Source organism: Ricinus communis, chromosome 10, assembly GCF_019578655.1.
Source record: "Ricinus communis isolate WT05 ecotype wild-type chromosome 10, ASM1957865v1, whole genome shotgun sequence".
NCBI classification, from domain to species: Eukaryota; Viridiplantae; Streptophyta; class Magnoliopsida; order Malpighiales; family Euphorbiaceae; genus Ricinus; species Ricinus communis.
Window position 1 is genome coordinate 10047296 of NC_063265.1, and position 13810 is coordinate 10061105.

Consider the following 13810-nt stretch of genomic DNA (forward strand, 5'->3'; position numbering starts at 1 on the left):
CTATTTGTAAAACATGTCATCGTTATTTACCAATTCAAATTAAAAAAGAAAATTATATTTTTTTTTTGTCATTTATTTTATATAAAGAAAGTTGAATTTCATAAAGCAATAGATTTGGGAGCATTTGTGAAATTCAACCGTCATTGGATCGCGTGCCGGGAGTCTCCTTCATAGGACGGATGTTTAGGTAGACAATAGACATTAAGGCTACCTTCGTCATTTTACGATAAAACTTTAGCCTTCCCGTTTTCGCACCAAACCTTTGAAATTTTGGAGTCTTCCCGCTCCTTTTCCATATATCCCATATAAAATTGAAATGATTTCATGATTGGCCCACAAAATCACTTAAATATTTCACTTTATAACAAATAAAAAAAGAATTGCAGTTATTAGAGTCTCAAATCCTGATTTTTCTAAATACATAACCTCATAATTAATACACTCGATAGATATTAAGTTTAATTATTCATAATATTTTATTAATTTATTAAATATTTAATACAAAAGGATCGGGTTGGTTTATTAATTTTTTGTATTCGCCATTGGTTTATTAGCTTAAAATATAATATAAATTTCCATGAACAAAAAAAATGATGATACATAGCCAATTGTATGACTTCAAAGTTCACAATTTGGTTTCATAAAATATTGTGCCAACAAGATGAAATGGTGGTCCAATTTTATGAAGATAAAGTGGTATATTAAGTTGTTCGGGTTGGGGGAGATGAGATACAAGGCACTGAGCCTTGTGATCATACCACTGTCAAAAAATAACTTGCAGGGATAACTCTGAAGCTGCTGCTATCATTTTATCCAAAACTTGCAAAAGGAGTGGCAAATATGACCCAATACCAATTGTCCTCAAGATATTAGTAGTCTGTGAGAACTACAAAGCAATGTTGCTTACCATTATAATGTACATGTCTGTTTTTACAGCTCCATACTCGACACAGTATGCAATGAGATGAGGGTGTTAAGAGAATCATTCATTCAACCAAAAGATGCAAAAGGTTGAGATAAAGATGCACAATTGGACTAACATTGAAGAGTTGCAAATGTGCCAAAAAAAATAAAAAATAAGGGTCCTATTAATTGAATCACCGATCATAGCCAACATGATGGAATAATTTAAGACGACAACCGAAAACAAGAAATATATATACATAACTATAACTGAGATTGGGGTAGCATTCTGCAGGTTGGACAATACCACTTTCCCTTGAATCTTGTCTCTGATGTCAGACCAACACACGCATAATGGAACCATTCACCTCCTTGGCACTGTAATGAGATAATTGGTAGGTTAACCAAAAATGATACACAATAAGTAATGATACATGAAACAATAACAACTAATGAATGGAATAAGAGCTGGCGGAAATTTGCTAACCCATAAATTTTATCCATAAATCTTCTAAAACATTCAAATTGCAGTACATGGATCTAAACTAGACCAGGGACCCAAGTAAATAACTTCGGATGAATGAACTTTAGGAAAAGGAGACCACATTGAAAGATACTTACATTTTCATTATCACAGGCAATCATATCTCCAAAGGATACCTAAAACAGTTACAATCACTACAGAGTTCAGTAGATGTATTGAAACCTTCATTCATAACTGAAAAATTTGCAAGCAACTCTGCAGAAGATTTGATTTTGAAACAGAAACGATGGTAAATATCAGAACCTGATGACAAACACAGTAGGTAGGTTCATTTGGATCAATGGGTTGATCAACATCAGCAGGGATAGAAAAGTCCTTCTTACTTCCAGGAGGAGGCATGAGCTCAAAATCCCTATCACGCTCTCGATCCCATTCCCTCTCCCTGTAATCAATCCTTTTTGATTGTGGTGTTCCATAAAAGGATTTGCGTTTTTCTAGCTTGGGAACTATAATAGGTTGTGGGGGCAGAACTGCTGGTTCATCTGGTGATATTTTGCCCTCTGACAATTTTTTAACAAAAGGAAAATAGAACATAAAGACTATGAGCTCTAGAACATGAGAAATTCAGTAAGCCAACTGAAGCACCAAGTTCTAAGAAAGATAAGCTATGAGCAACTGAATATTTTACCTAGTCTTAAACAACTAGATGAAAGTAATATTGGCACTGCATTGCTTAATTCTACTGACAAAATGTCTAATCACATTTTCATTTTTATGATACTTTTTAATCGAGATGGGGTTTTTTTGAGGTAAATGCTTAAGCATTAATTTAAGCTCACTAAATAGGGGCCTGTTTCAGGATTAATGTTCAGATGCGATGACAGTAAATCTCAATGATCTTTGTTGCATTCTTTGTACCGTGCTTCAAATCTTCTGCAAAGTAGTTCAGATCCTCATCCAGTCGTTTTATATGGCTGTCTATCTGGACATAAAAGAAATAAAAATATACTCATTAAGCTTCAGTATGTTTACTAATGCCCACAACTAGTTAAGCTGTAAATAGATGCGAACCTACATAACTTACTCTAGATTACATTGCATAGCTAGTTGGTCTTTTACTTATGATGGATAAACTGATGCCAAATTTACTTGGTCTTATAGAAGTAATGAAATATGTCGAGTACATTCAGAACCAAGTACAAGGAGCATGGTCAAATAAAAAATAGCAGTAGATTAAGAGATATAAAAGATTGACCATTTGGGTTACATTTAGTGATATCCACTAACTAACAAGAAGAAAGGTGAAAATAAAACGATACACTCAGTAGTTGAGAACAATTCTGAAATCAAAACTGATCTCCCTAGGCTTTTCTTCTCATGGATAGAGCCTTCTGCACATTAATTTCATGAAGATAACCTAGGTTACTTGCAGACCAACTTTCTCCACTAAATATTCTTACCATCCCTTTCTAATTTTTCACTTCCTCAAATATGCTAGAGCTAAGATGTCATCTGCAGAACAACATGCTGAAAGTAATTACTGCTACCTGACGTAATACGCATCTTAGAAATATCACACAGAAATAAAATTCAACAGCCCCAAGAACACAACAGAATGGGTGATATTAAGCCAACTTATATTTTAAACATTCAAAAAGACTATGGTTTACGTCCGATCTGTAAAAACGATGCCATTCAGAATGTGGAGTCTATATAATCTTGCTATCCAAGATTTGAATCTTGGAAAATAGGCCGATATGATGTTATAGCAGAGTAACACACTGAAGCTTTATATTATTGGAAATGGTTAACTCACTGATACTGTATTGTAAATTTAATAAATTATTGACCTAACATTTACCAGAACGCCTCAACATAAACTTACATATCTCAACGTGATCAAAAGAGCTAATCATATGGTCAGATTTTCTTTAAAGAATGCTCCAAGAGAAAATCTATAATGTACCAAAAGGCATTAAATACAACGTAATCATAATGTTAGAAGGCTACAATAATATTTGTATAGAACTGTAATTTTACTAGCTTGGGACTAGTGCCCAGAGTATCGTCCACTTAGGGGTTCTTAATAGAGTGCACTAATTTACCTCTCATACCTCCATAGCATACATTGAGCCATACTGCAGTACCAATAACAAAGTAGTGCATCACATGGTAATACAATATAACCTTTTTGAGAAAAAGAATAAAATGCCCACTTTTCACCACATCATCTCATATCACAAAAAACCTCCAGAAGGTATGCGAAATTAAAGAAAAGATCTTGAGACTACCAGAATTTCAACAAATTAAAGGCATTAGTGTAGAAGAAGCGTACAAGGTCATGTGCTTGCCGTGCCAACAAAACCTTCTCGGTGCACAAACTCAATGCATTATCCTGATTTGCCTCAATATCCTTTTTCATTCTCTCAACAGCATCATCCTCTTCATTTATACTATTATGATAATTATTACCATTCCCTCTCTTTGAGCTTTGTGCCAATCCTAAACAGTACTTCGTTTGCTGCCTGGTTTGGTTTATCATTGCTTCCACCCATAAAAAACATATAAAAATTCAAGATGTGCCCAATTGAAAGCAAGGAAAATGGTCAAGCAAGTAATGATATAGTTGTATAACATCACATGTAAGTGAATCTAGGTAACTTGGTGTTAAATTATATCCATATTTAAGTTCATAGCCAACAAAATCAACAACGAATTCGTCAAATCCAAAAATGAAAAATACGTTTATAGCACAAGAGTGTGTGAAACACACGTGCATTACAGCAGTCAGCAGAATGTTCTAAACAAAAAAAAAAAAAAACTGAACTTTACAACTTATGCACATGCATACATGGACGTGAATGTAAATAAATTAAACATTCAAACTGAAATGACCACAAAAAAAAAAAAAAAAAACTTACCGTTGTGTGTACGCGGAAAAAGCAAAACCTAATAATGAAACTTTGAAGACTTTAGCGAAGATAATTGTAGAAAGGGCTTACAATGAGATCGTTCATCGAGTTCTCTGATAGTATTGAGAAGTCTTTGGAGTTCCGCAGGTAATGTACTTGCATCTATTCAAATTTTCAAATTCAAATCCATAAAAAGAAAATTGCAATCAATTGTTTTATTAAAAAAAAAAATCGGAAAATTATAAAATTGGACACGAGATTCAAGAAATTACACTCTAGGTAATCATCAACGTAGACTCCGGTTCGAGCAATTGCCATTTTTGCGTTTGATTTTTTTCTCTGTGATCTAGGGTTTTGCTGTGAATTGTGTGTGGAAGTGGAAGAAGTAGTGAAACGATGTCGCTTGGGAGTTATTGTATTGTAATTAATTTTCGAGGAATTTTTTTAATTGGGAAGAGCGACAGTTAAGGAGGTTTTGACCGTTGGAGACGCGCGTGTTTGAGAAACCAAAGATGTTGTTAACACTTAGACGAGATTAAACGACATGTCGAAGAAAACTGAAGAGCAAGTCGCGAATGTTTCCAGTTAATACTACACAGGGTACCAAACGACATGGACACCAAACATAAAGCTAAATTAAAGAACACCCTAAATTTAAGGACTCTGTGAAAATTACCTACGAACAGTTCATAAGTAGATATAACAACCTACGACGGATCGTTTTACAGTGAGTGAAAGGCAGCGAACGACATGTCCTGAAATTAAACTCGAATGATAATCTTCGGCAATGGAGAACTTTGTTAACTAACCAATAATAATATTAATAATAAACAGAAAAGCAGCAATGCAACCTTCATGTTTTATGTCTCTCAGTTTTCCTCTGCGTATAATTGATGTTCTCTCTCACCCATGAATCTTGTTCACTTTAGCCCCATGTCTCTTCGCAGCTCATTCTTAAAATCCTTCCCTTTTTACTTCCCGCGTAATTTCAAAGCTCCATTCACTCTAATCTTCACTCAAAACCTTCAAAAGGTATTCATCTTTCTCTACTTTGACCACAACCCATATTGCAAAATCACATCTCTAACCTCTTTATTGATTGCATTTTTGTTTTTCCCTTCACCGAGTCAAATGGGATTTTAAGTAAATTGAAACAAACAATCTTTTCAAGAATCCATCATTTAAGTTCTCATTTGTTTACATATTTCACTTAAAAATTGACCTTGCATATATAAATGTTTATATATTCATGTTCCCGTTTGTCTTTCTTAGTTTTTTTAAACTGAAGTATGATTGTCTTTTTTCTTTTCTCGCAGTGTTTTAAAAGGGATTTGGGTGTACAGAGTTTAGCTTGTTATGCATTCGCTGAAATTTCTGATCAAGAAAATGAAGAGAGTGCGAGAGGAATTGATTTCCTACATGTGGTGGATGAGCGTGGAAGTCGCGCTAAATCTCAAACATATCTATGGCTTTTGGATTTCTGTTTGAATTCTGCATCTTTTTTAGATTGCAAAAAGCTTCATTCCAAGATTTTGAAGATAGGTTTTGATAAAGAAAGTGTTTTGTGTGACAAGCTTATTGAATTTTATTTTGCAGTCGGTGATTTGAACAGTGTAGTTAAGGTTTTTGATGATATGCCTAGTAGAAGTTTGATGACTTGGAATAAGGTATTGTCTGGTCTTGTTGCAAATAAAACGAGTAACAGAGTGTTGGGTCTCTTTGCGCAAATGGTTGAGGAAAATGTAAATCCAAATGAAGTTACAGTTGCCAGTGTTTTAAGGGCTTATGGAAGTGGTAATGTTGCATTTTACTATGTTGAGCAGATTCATGCTAGCATTATTTCACGTGGGCTTGGAACTAGTTCCATTGCGTGTAATCCTTTAATCGATTTGTATGCCAAAAATGGGTTTATACGTTCTGCTAGAAAGGTGTTTGATGAGTTGTGCATGAAAGATAGTGTTTCTTGGGTGGCTGTGATCTCCAGTTATTCACAGAATGGATTTGGAGAAGAAGCTATTCGCCTATTCTGTGAAATGCATATATCAGGACTATCCCCTACTCCCTATGTATTTTCAAGTGTTTTAAGTGCTTGTGCCAAAATAGAGTTGTTTGATATTGGTGAGCAGCTTCATGCTCTAGTTTTCAAGTGTGGTTTTTTTCTGGAGACGTATGTGTGCAATGCTCTAGTGACATTGTATTCTCGCTTAGGGAACTTCATATCTGCTCAACAAGTTTTCAGCAAAATAAAGTGTAAAGATGAAGTTTCATATAATTCATTAATCTCTGGGCTTTCTCAGCAGGGATGTAGTGATAGGGCTTTAGAGTTGTTTAAGAAAATGCAGCTTGATCACCTTAAACCAGATTGTGTTACAGTTGCAAGTCTCTTAAGTGCTTGTGCATCTATCAAGTCTCTTTCTAAGGGAGAACAACTACATTCATATGCGATAAAAGCAGGAATGTGTTTAGATATTATAATTGAAGGTTCTCTGCTTGATCTTTATGTGAAATGCTCTGATATAACGACAGCCCATAAATTTTTTGCCACCACACAAACAGAAAATGTGGTTTTATGGAATGTGATGCTTGTGGCATATGGACAGTTGGATAACCTAAGCAAGTCATTTTGTATATTTAGACAAATGCAGATTGAGGGATTGATACCTAATCAGTTTACCTACCCAAGTATTTTGAGAACTTGTACATCATTTGGAGCTCTTGATCTAGGAGAACAAATCCATTCCCAAGCAATAAAGACTGGCTTTGAGTTTAATGTGTATGTCTGTAGTGTGCTTATAGATATGTATGCCAAGCTTGGAAAACTAGATATTGCTCGAGGAATTCTCAGAAGACTCAATGAGGAGGATGTTGTTTCATGGACGGCTTTGATTGCCGGGTACACACAGCATGATTTGTTTACTGAAGCTCTTAATCTTTTTGACGAAATGCTAAATCGGGGGATCCAATCAGACAACATAGGTTTTTCGAGTGCTATCAGTGCATGTGCTGGTATTCAAGCACTGAGTCAAGGACAGCAAATTCATGCTCAATCATATATCTCTGGTTACTCGGAAGATCTATCAATTGGTAATGCACTTGTTAGCCTTTATGCTAGATGTGGTAGAATTCAAGAAGCAAACTTGGCATTTGAAAAAATTGATGCTAAAGATAGTATATCATGGAATGCATTGATGTCTGGATTTGCACAAAGTGGATACTGTGAGGAAGCACTGAAGATCTTTGCTCAGATGACTAGAGCTAACATAAAAGCTAGTTTGTTCACATTTGGCTCTGCAGTTAGTGCTGCTGCCAATATGGCAAATATAAAACAAGGGAAGCAGATCCATGCCATGATTATGAAAACAGGGTTTGATTCAGAAATTGAAGTTTCTAATGCTTTAATCACATTATATGCAAAGTGTGGTTGCATTGATGGTGCCAAAAGAGAGTTTTTTGAGATACCTGAGAAAAATGAGATTTCTTGGAATGCTATGATCACAGGCTATTCTCAACACGGATGTGGTATTGAAGCAGTAAATCTTTTTCAGAAAATGAAACAAGTTGGTGCAAAGCCAAACCATGTCACTTTTGTGGGAGTTATATCAGCTTGTAGCCATGTGGGTTTGGTGAATGAAGGTCTTGCCTACTTTGAGTCCATGAGCAAAGAGCATGGCTTGGTGCCTAAGCCAGAACATTATGCTTGTGTTGTGGATCTTCTCTGCCGTGCTGGTCTTTTGAGCCGTGCAAGAAAATTTATTGATGAGATGCCAATTGAACCAGATGCAATGGTTTGGAGGACCCTATTAAGTGCTTGTACTATTCATAAGGACACTGAAGTTGGAGAGATTGCTGCTCGACATCTGCTGGAGTTGGAACCTGAAGATTCAGCATCTTATGTTCTTTTATCAAATATGTATGCAGTGGCTGGGAAATGGGATTGTCGGGATCACACCAGGAAAGTAATGAAAAACAGGGGTGTGAAGAAAGAACCTGGTCGTAGCTGGATTGAGGTTAGGAACTCAGTTTATGCATTTTTTGTTGGTGATAGGCTCCATCCACTAGCAGATAAAATTTATGAATTCTTGACTGATCTGAATAAACGAGCAGCAGAAATTGGTTACATCCAAGATCGATTCAGCCTGTTGAATGATGAAGAGCAGGAGCAGAAGGACCCAAGTGTATATATTCACAGTGAGAAATTGGCTATTGCATTTGGACTACTTAGTTTGAGTGATCCAATTCCTATACGTGTAATAAAGAATCTCCGTGTCTGTAATGACTGCCATACATGGATTAAGTTTGTATCAAAAATTTCAAATCGGACAATTGTGGTACGAGATGCATACCGTTTTCATCATTTTGAAGGTGGTATTTGTTCATGTACGGATTATTGGTAAGCAAAATTGCATAAAGAGTATCACTGGAAACAAGGAACTCAAGAGGATCTGAAACCTTATGATTCCGTAGAAATCTGCACCAGTTGGTAATTTTAGCTGATGGAGTTGGACAGTGTAGGGTAATTGCTTTTCTTTTTCTTTTATTTGGAAGATTTTAATAGATTATTGGTTTGGAAGATTTTCATGTGAAGGCAATTTTCTCCTTTGATAAGCTCATTTGTGCTGTTTGTTGCCTACAGCCAAGTCGCCTCCAAGCTGTCTGCTCTTTCACCCGTTGGTATAAGGGTGGTGTTTGTTCCTGTAGTGATTACAGGTAATCTCATTAGTAGTGTTTAGAGATAATCTCAATTGGCTTCTAAGACATCAGCTTGAGTGGCACATATTTACTAATACAAGGTATTAGTATGTAATTCGTCTCTATCTCATAACTCAGTTCTGGAAATTGATTCTCTGAGGTATAATTCTACCTTGAATGACATGATAACTCCAGACTTCAGAGATTCTTAGCTGGGAGGGATTCTCTCTCTATTTCAGGACCTTGACAATGTAAGCTTTGCAAATCCCTCCTTGATGTTCTGTGATTTAAGATTAGTAACTTTCATACAAAGAACTTTGGGCTCAGTTCTCCTGTCTGTAATTGTTTTCATATTTCAAAAATTTTCACTTCAATATGGAAATAGTGAAATAAGATTTGAGTCAGTTCATGTTCGTCTTCCTGCATGTGAGCCAATTTTCTCGCGTTCAAATATGCATGTTTGCATGTATGATTTGACAATGAATTAAAATTAAACTGATGCTTATTATAACATTGGAGTTCTAATTTTTTTCTCCCAAAATTGTTAGAATTACTTCATAACCATATTGCCTGTAGATCAATCATATTTTACTAGCAATGTAGGCTTTTCATTATAGCTCATGCTGCAGTACAAAGACAATCTCTTCATTTTCAAAGAATTCTTGTCACTTTTTATAGTGTGTATAGTGGGTTTTGGGGGTTGGGGAGGAAGGGTTATTATGGAATAATGCAATGCTAAGGGGAGGCTAAGGGTTGTTATGGAATAATGCAATGCTAAGGGAGGCTATGATGACGAATCTGATGATGCATCAATTGATTTTATTATATAAAAAATATTTTTCATTTTGCGTAGGCATTGATGCAAATGCAATTCAACCACTTCTATTTTGCAATAAAGTAGGCTATAAATAAGAATTTAATCTAGCATGGCTGCGGACTTGGCTTTCAATATTTCTCTTTTGGAGGGGGCAGTGTCCAAGTTGCTCACTTTAGCAAATATTTTATTCATCAAAAGGGCAATATTGTAAGTCTGACAGTCTAATTCTTGAATGATACATCTTCCTAAGAGAAGACTATGCTAGTTTATGGTCAGAATCTTAAACCACTCTTGAACTTTTTTTATTCAACCCCATACTCCAGATCTGGATATCCTCTCTTACAATCTTCAGCTATAAATAGTTGAAGATATTGAATTGCATCTCTAACACATCAAAACAACTAGCTCTCTCTCGTTTCTCCAAACTCACTCAAATTTTTGTCATGGCAGGTGAAATTACCAGGGAGGTAGCATCTTCTTCTCTTCCACTCAACAGTCGGGTAGCCATTGTGACTGGGGCTTCACGCGGCATTGGTCGTGCCATTTCCATTCACCTGCACTCTCTTGGTGCTAAAGTTGTGCTCAACTATGCTTCAAGCTCCACCCAAGCTGATCACCTTGCATCAGAGCTCAATGCCTCAGCTTCGGCTTCTCACCCCCATGCAGTTGTTATCAAAGCTGATGTTTCAGACCCAGATCAAGTCAAGCAACTTTTCGACAGAACTGAGCAAGAATTTGGTTCAAAAATCCATATCCTTGTAAACTGTGCTGGGGTTATGGATCCAAAGTACCCTTCTTTGGCCAATACAACGGTGGAGGACTGGGATATGACTTTCAATGTCAATGCCAAAGGAGCATTCTTGTGCTGTCGGGAGGCAGCTAATAGATTGGCTAGTGGAGGTGGTGGAAGAATCATAATGATATCAACATCTGTGGTTGGATCAAATTTTCCAGGATATGCAGCTTACGCTGCCTCCAAGGCCGCAGTGGAGACGATGACAAAGATACTAGCCAAGGAGCTAAAGGGTACAGGAATAACTGCTAATTGTGTTGCTCCAGGACCAGTAGCTACAGAGCTGTTTTTTGCAGGTAAAACTGAGGAAACAATCAAGAGAATAGCTGATTCCTGCCCTTTGGGCAGACTTGGCGAGCCAAAGGATATAAGCGAAATTGTGGGATTCTTGGCTAGTGACGCAGGCGAATGGATCAATGGCCAAGTCATAAGGGTCAATGGTGGATTTGTAATCTAAAGGCTGAATTAATTTGTCTGATGATTCGAGAGTCTTGCATTGTTCTCATATGTTCTTCAAAATCATTACTTCTACGTTTAGATTCAGTTTCTTTTCCTTAGTGATGGCCTCAGCTATTTCTAGAAATGAATATCCAGACGAAATGATATTACCTGTTTTTATGCATCCAATCAATATAAATGCTTTTGAGTTTTAGCAAGAATTGGACTGCAATTAATAGGCGATAGCAGTAGAACGAAGAAATGCAGAAGAAGACAATGGCGTCATTTATAAAATTCTAATGTTTTTCTGAAAATTGCAATGGTGACTTTAAATTAAATGTCTTCACATTTACAATTCACAGACACTTATTTTTCAGAAACAAAAAGAAATGCACTCTAAAACAAGTGCTTTAATAGAAACTCATCTCTAAAAGTAAACTGTTACTCAAGATGACAATTTATTACTGAATGACAAGAACTTCTTGCTTAAAACTTTACCATTGAGTTATAAAAATAAAAACTTTGTGATTGAGTTGAAGCCTAGAGGAGAGTTAAAAGGGAATTTTCCTTTCACTTAAGAACTAACTGAAGTATTAGAACTAAATCAAACTCTTTGTAACTAATCAATTAAAAAACTCATTTATTTCTTCCCGAAAAAGTTAAAAAGAAGTTTCAAGCCATCAAAACTGAATTAAGGAAGAAAAAGGAAATTTTTCTTTTTTGGGCAAGAAGATTGGACCTTCGAGGCTTTAACCACTTAATCTATAAATTCTCTCTGTAAAGACGGTATCTTTACTCTCCAACAGTCATGGCTGCAGCATCCAGTGCCAACCCACAAAACCCAACTTCTCTCCCTCTCCAAGATCGAGTTGCCATAGTCACTGGCTCATCTAGAGGCATCGGTAAAGCCATAGCACTCCATTTGGCTTCCTTGGGTGCAAAGCTTGTTATTAACTACTCTTCCAATAAGGAACAAGCCGATCTTGTGGCTAGAGATGTTAATTCTTCTTCTGAGAAGGATTCTCCAAGAGCTATTACAGTTCAAGCCAATGTTTCTGATCCAACCCATGTCAAGTTTCTATTTGATGAGGCTGAGAGAGTTTTTGGGTGTCAAGTTCATGTCTTTGTTAACTCTGCTGGTACTTTGGATTCTAAGTATCCTTCCATTGCTGACACTTCTTTGGAGGGTTTTGATCTTACTTTTAGGTAATTCTTTTACCTTTCTTTTTGCAGTTTGGTGGGTTTGATTGATGATTATGTGTTTGTTTTGGATTGATTAGACATGAGTGGAAATGAAAATTTAATGTGAAATTATTTTGAATAACCATGCTGCAAGTGGAAGGATGTGAAAGGCTAAAAGAAGCTCAAATTTATTTAAAAAAGGTTATCTGATCTAATTAGTTGTTTTATCTGGTGAATGGCGATTCAGTTGTTGATGAGATTTGTGCTCGAGTCATAAGTTAAAATTATGAACTTTTTTCTGTGTTGAGGTTAACTATGTGATCTTGAATGTTTATGTAGCTTTAACCTTTAGATGATTGATTAAAATCTGAGTAACTGTAGTTCGTGCTAAAAGAATTATCACCCCTAATAGAAAGTCTCTGCATTTTAATCATTCGAGATTTAGGGAAAAGAAGGAAATTTAGTTTTCTTTCTAGATTTCAATGGTCAGATGAAGGTAAACTATGTTGAATGTGGTGACATATAGAAGAGTTGGTCTTTAAAGCATTTTTAATCATACATTGAATTTGCAGCACAATCACTTGCTACCAATCTATCGTTATAGCCTTCATAAAGATTGGACTTTTTGATTTTTTTTTGTTCTGATAACTTTGATTCTTTTGTTTAACTTCCATAATAATATTCCCATCTTCAGTATCAACACTAGAGGTGCATTCTTGTGCTGCAAAGAAGCAGCAAATCGGCTAAAACGTGGGGGTGGAGGCCGAATAGTTGTGCTATCATCATCTCAGGTGGGTGCATTGAGGCCAGGATTTGGGGCATATGCAGCTTCAAAGGCAGCAGTAGAGGCAATGGTAAAGATTCTAGCCAAAGAGCTCAAGGGCACTGGGATTACAGCAAATTGTGTTGCACCAGGTCCTATTGCAACAGATATGTATTTTAGTGGGAAGACAGAGGAGCAAATTCAGAGGAACATAGCAGAATGCCCGTTAGGCCGGCTTGGTGAACCCAAGGATGTTGCCCCTATAGTTGGATTCTTGGCTACTGATGCTAGTGAGTGGGTTAATGGACAGGTTGTTCGTGCCAATGGCGGCTATGTATAGGACTCGCAGATCGAGCATGCTACACCAGGAGTTTGAAAGAATGACGCTTTACATTTCCAATTCTCTGATGAAGTCAAAGTGCATATTGTTTCTGTAACGGCTACAATGAAGTTAAATCATTACTAGTTAAAGAAACCTCTCATGGAAGTAAAAATAAAATTTGTGATGCAAAGTTTAGACAAATCATAAATATTGCCAGAAAAGTGGGTCTTTTCATAGCTATTCTCTGCATATATGCTCTTTGTCCACAGAGGCAGGAAAACATATCAAGTAGAATTTTTTGTCTATTTGGTCATCTTTTTAACACTATAAACTTTAGATGTCCTCTAATAGATATATTAACTTCTTTTTTTATATATATTTAAAAATATTTTATTTAATGCGTTTCCCTGCTTATAAATAATTAAATACCATAAAAAGTAAAATTTAAATATCTCTAAGGTTAAATCGAAAATTAAAAGTGTTTTAAGAGATAAAAAAAAATTTAAA

At 36.0% G+C, this 13810-nt stretch overlaps 4 protein-coding genes across 8 annotated transcripts; 3 read left to right on the forward strand and 1 right to left on the reverse strand.

The window, feature by feature from the left end:
• Positions 1–1011: 1011 nt before the first annotated feature.
• LOC8276519 (PHD finger protein ING2) lies at positions 1012–4772 on the reverse strand. Of its 2 annotated transcripts, XM_002525393.4 has the most exons (7): positions 4572–4772; positions 4390–4461; positions 3723–3931; positions 2306–2369; positions 1691–1947; positions 1525–1563; positions 1012–1281 (listed from the first exon to the last, which is right to left on the reverse strand). In XM_002525393.4, the coding sequence occupies exons 1-7, from the start codon at positions 4615–4617 to the stop codon at positions 1168–1170; spliced, it is 801 nt and encodes a 266-aa protein (XP_002525439.1). In that variant the 5' UTR covers positions 4618–4772; the 3' UTR covers positions 1012–1167. The 2 variants fall into 2 exon arrangements, with proteins under 2 accessions (XP_002525439.1, XP_048236193.1); XM_048380236.1 differs by lacking the exon at positions 4572–4772 and having other exon boundaries at positions 4309–4440.
• A 239-nt stretch (positions 4773–5011) lies between these two features.
• On the forward strand, positions 5012–10488 carry LOC8276520 (pentatricopeptide repeat-containing protein At4g13650). 4 transcript variants are annotated; one of them, XM_015723181.2, is made up of 5 exons: positions 5012–5331; positions 5616–8812; positions 8933–9006; positions 9127–9239; positions 10256–10488. In XM_015723181.2, exons 1-2 carry the CDS (start codon positions 5209–5211, stop codon positions 8691–8693), a joined length of 3201 nt encoding a protein of 1066 aa, XP_015578667.2. In that variant the 5' UTR covers positions 5012–5208; the 3' UTR covers positions 8694–8812; positions 8933–9006; positions 9127–9239; positions 10256–10488. The 4 variants fall into 4 exon arrangements, with proteins under 4 accessions (XP_015578667.2, XP_048236192.1, XP_015578666.2 ...); XM_048380235.1 differs by having other exon boundaries at positions 5616–9006; XM_015723180.2 differs by having other exon boundaries at positions 8933–9239.
• LOC8276521 (NADPH-dependent aldehyde reductase-like protein, chloroplastic) lies at positions 9923–11254 on the forward strand. The gene is made up of 2 exons (XM_002525395.4): positions 9923–10076; positions 10256–11254. Exons 1-2 carry the CDS (start codon positions 10064–10066, stop codon positions 11053–11055), a joined length of 813 nt encoding a protein of 270 aa, XP_002525441.3. The 5' UTR covers positions 9923–10063; the 3' UTR covers positions 11056–11254.
• A 404-nt stretch (positions 11255–11658) lies between these two features.
• On the forward strand, positions 11659–13504 carry LOC8276522 (NADPH-dependent aldehyde reductase-like protein, chloroplastic). Its single transcript, XM_002525396.4, has 2 exons — positions 11659–12242; positions 12913–13504. Exons 1-2 carry the CDS (start codon positions 11845–11847, stop codon positions 13319–13321), a joined length of 807 nt encoding a protein of 268 aa, XP_002525442.2. The 5' UTR covers positions 11659–11844; the 3' UTR covers positions 13322–13504.
• The last annotated feature ends 306 nt before the right edge of the window (positions 13505–13810 follow it).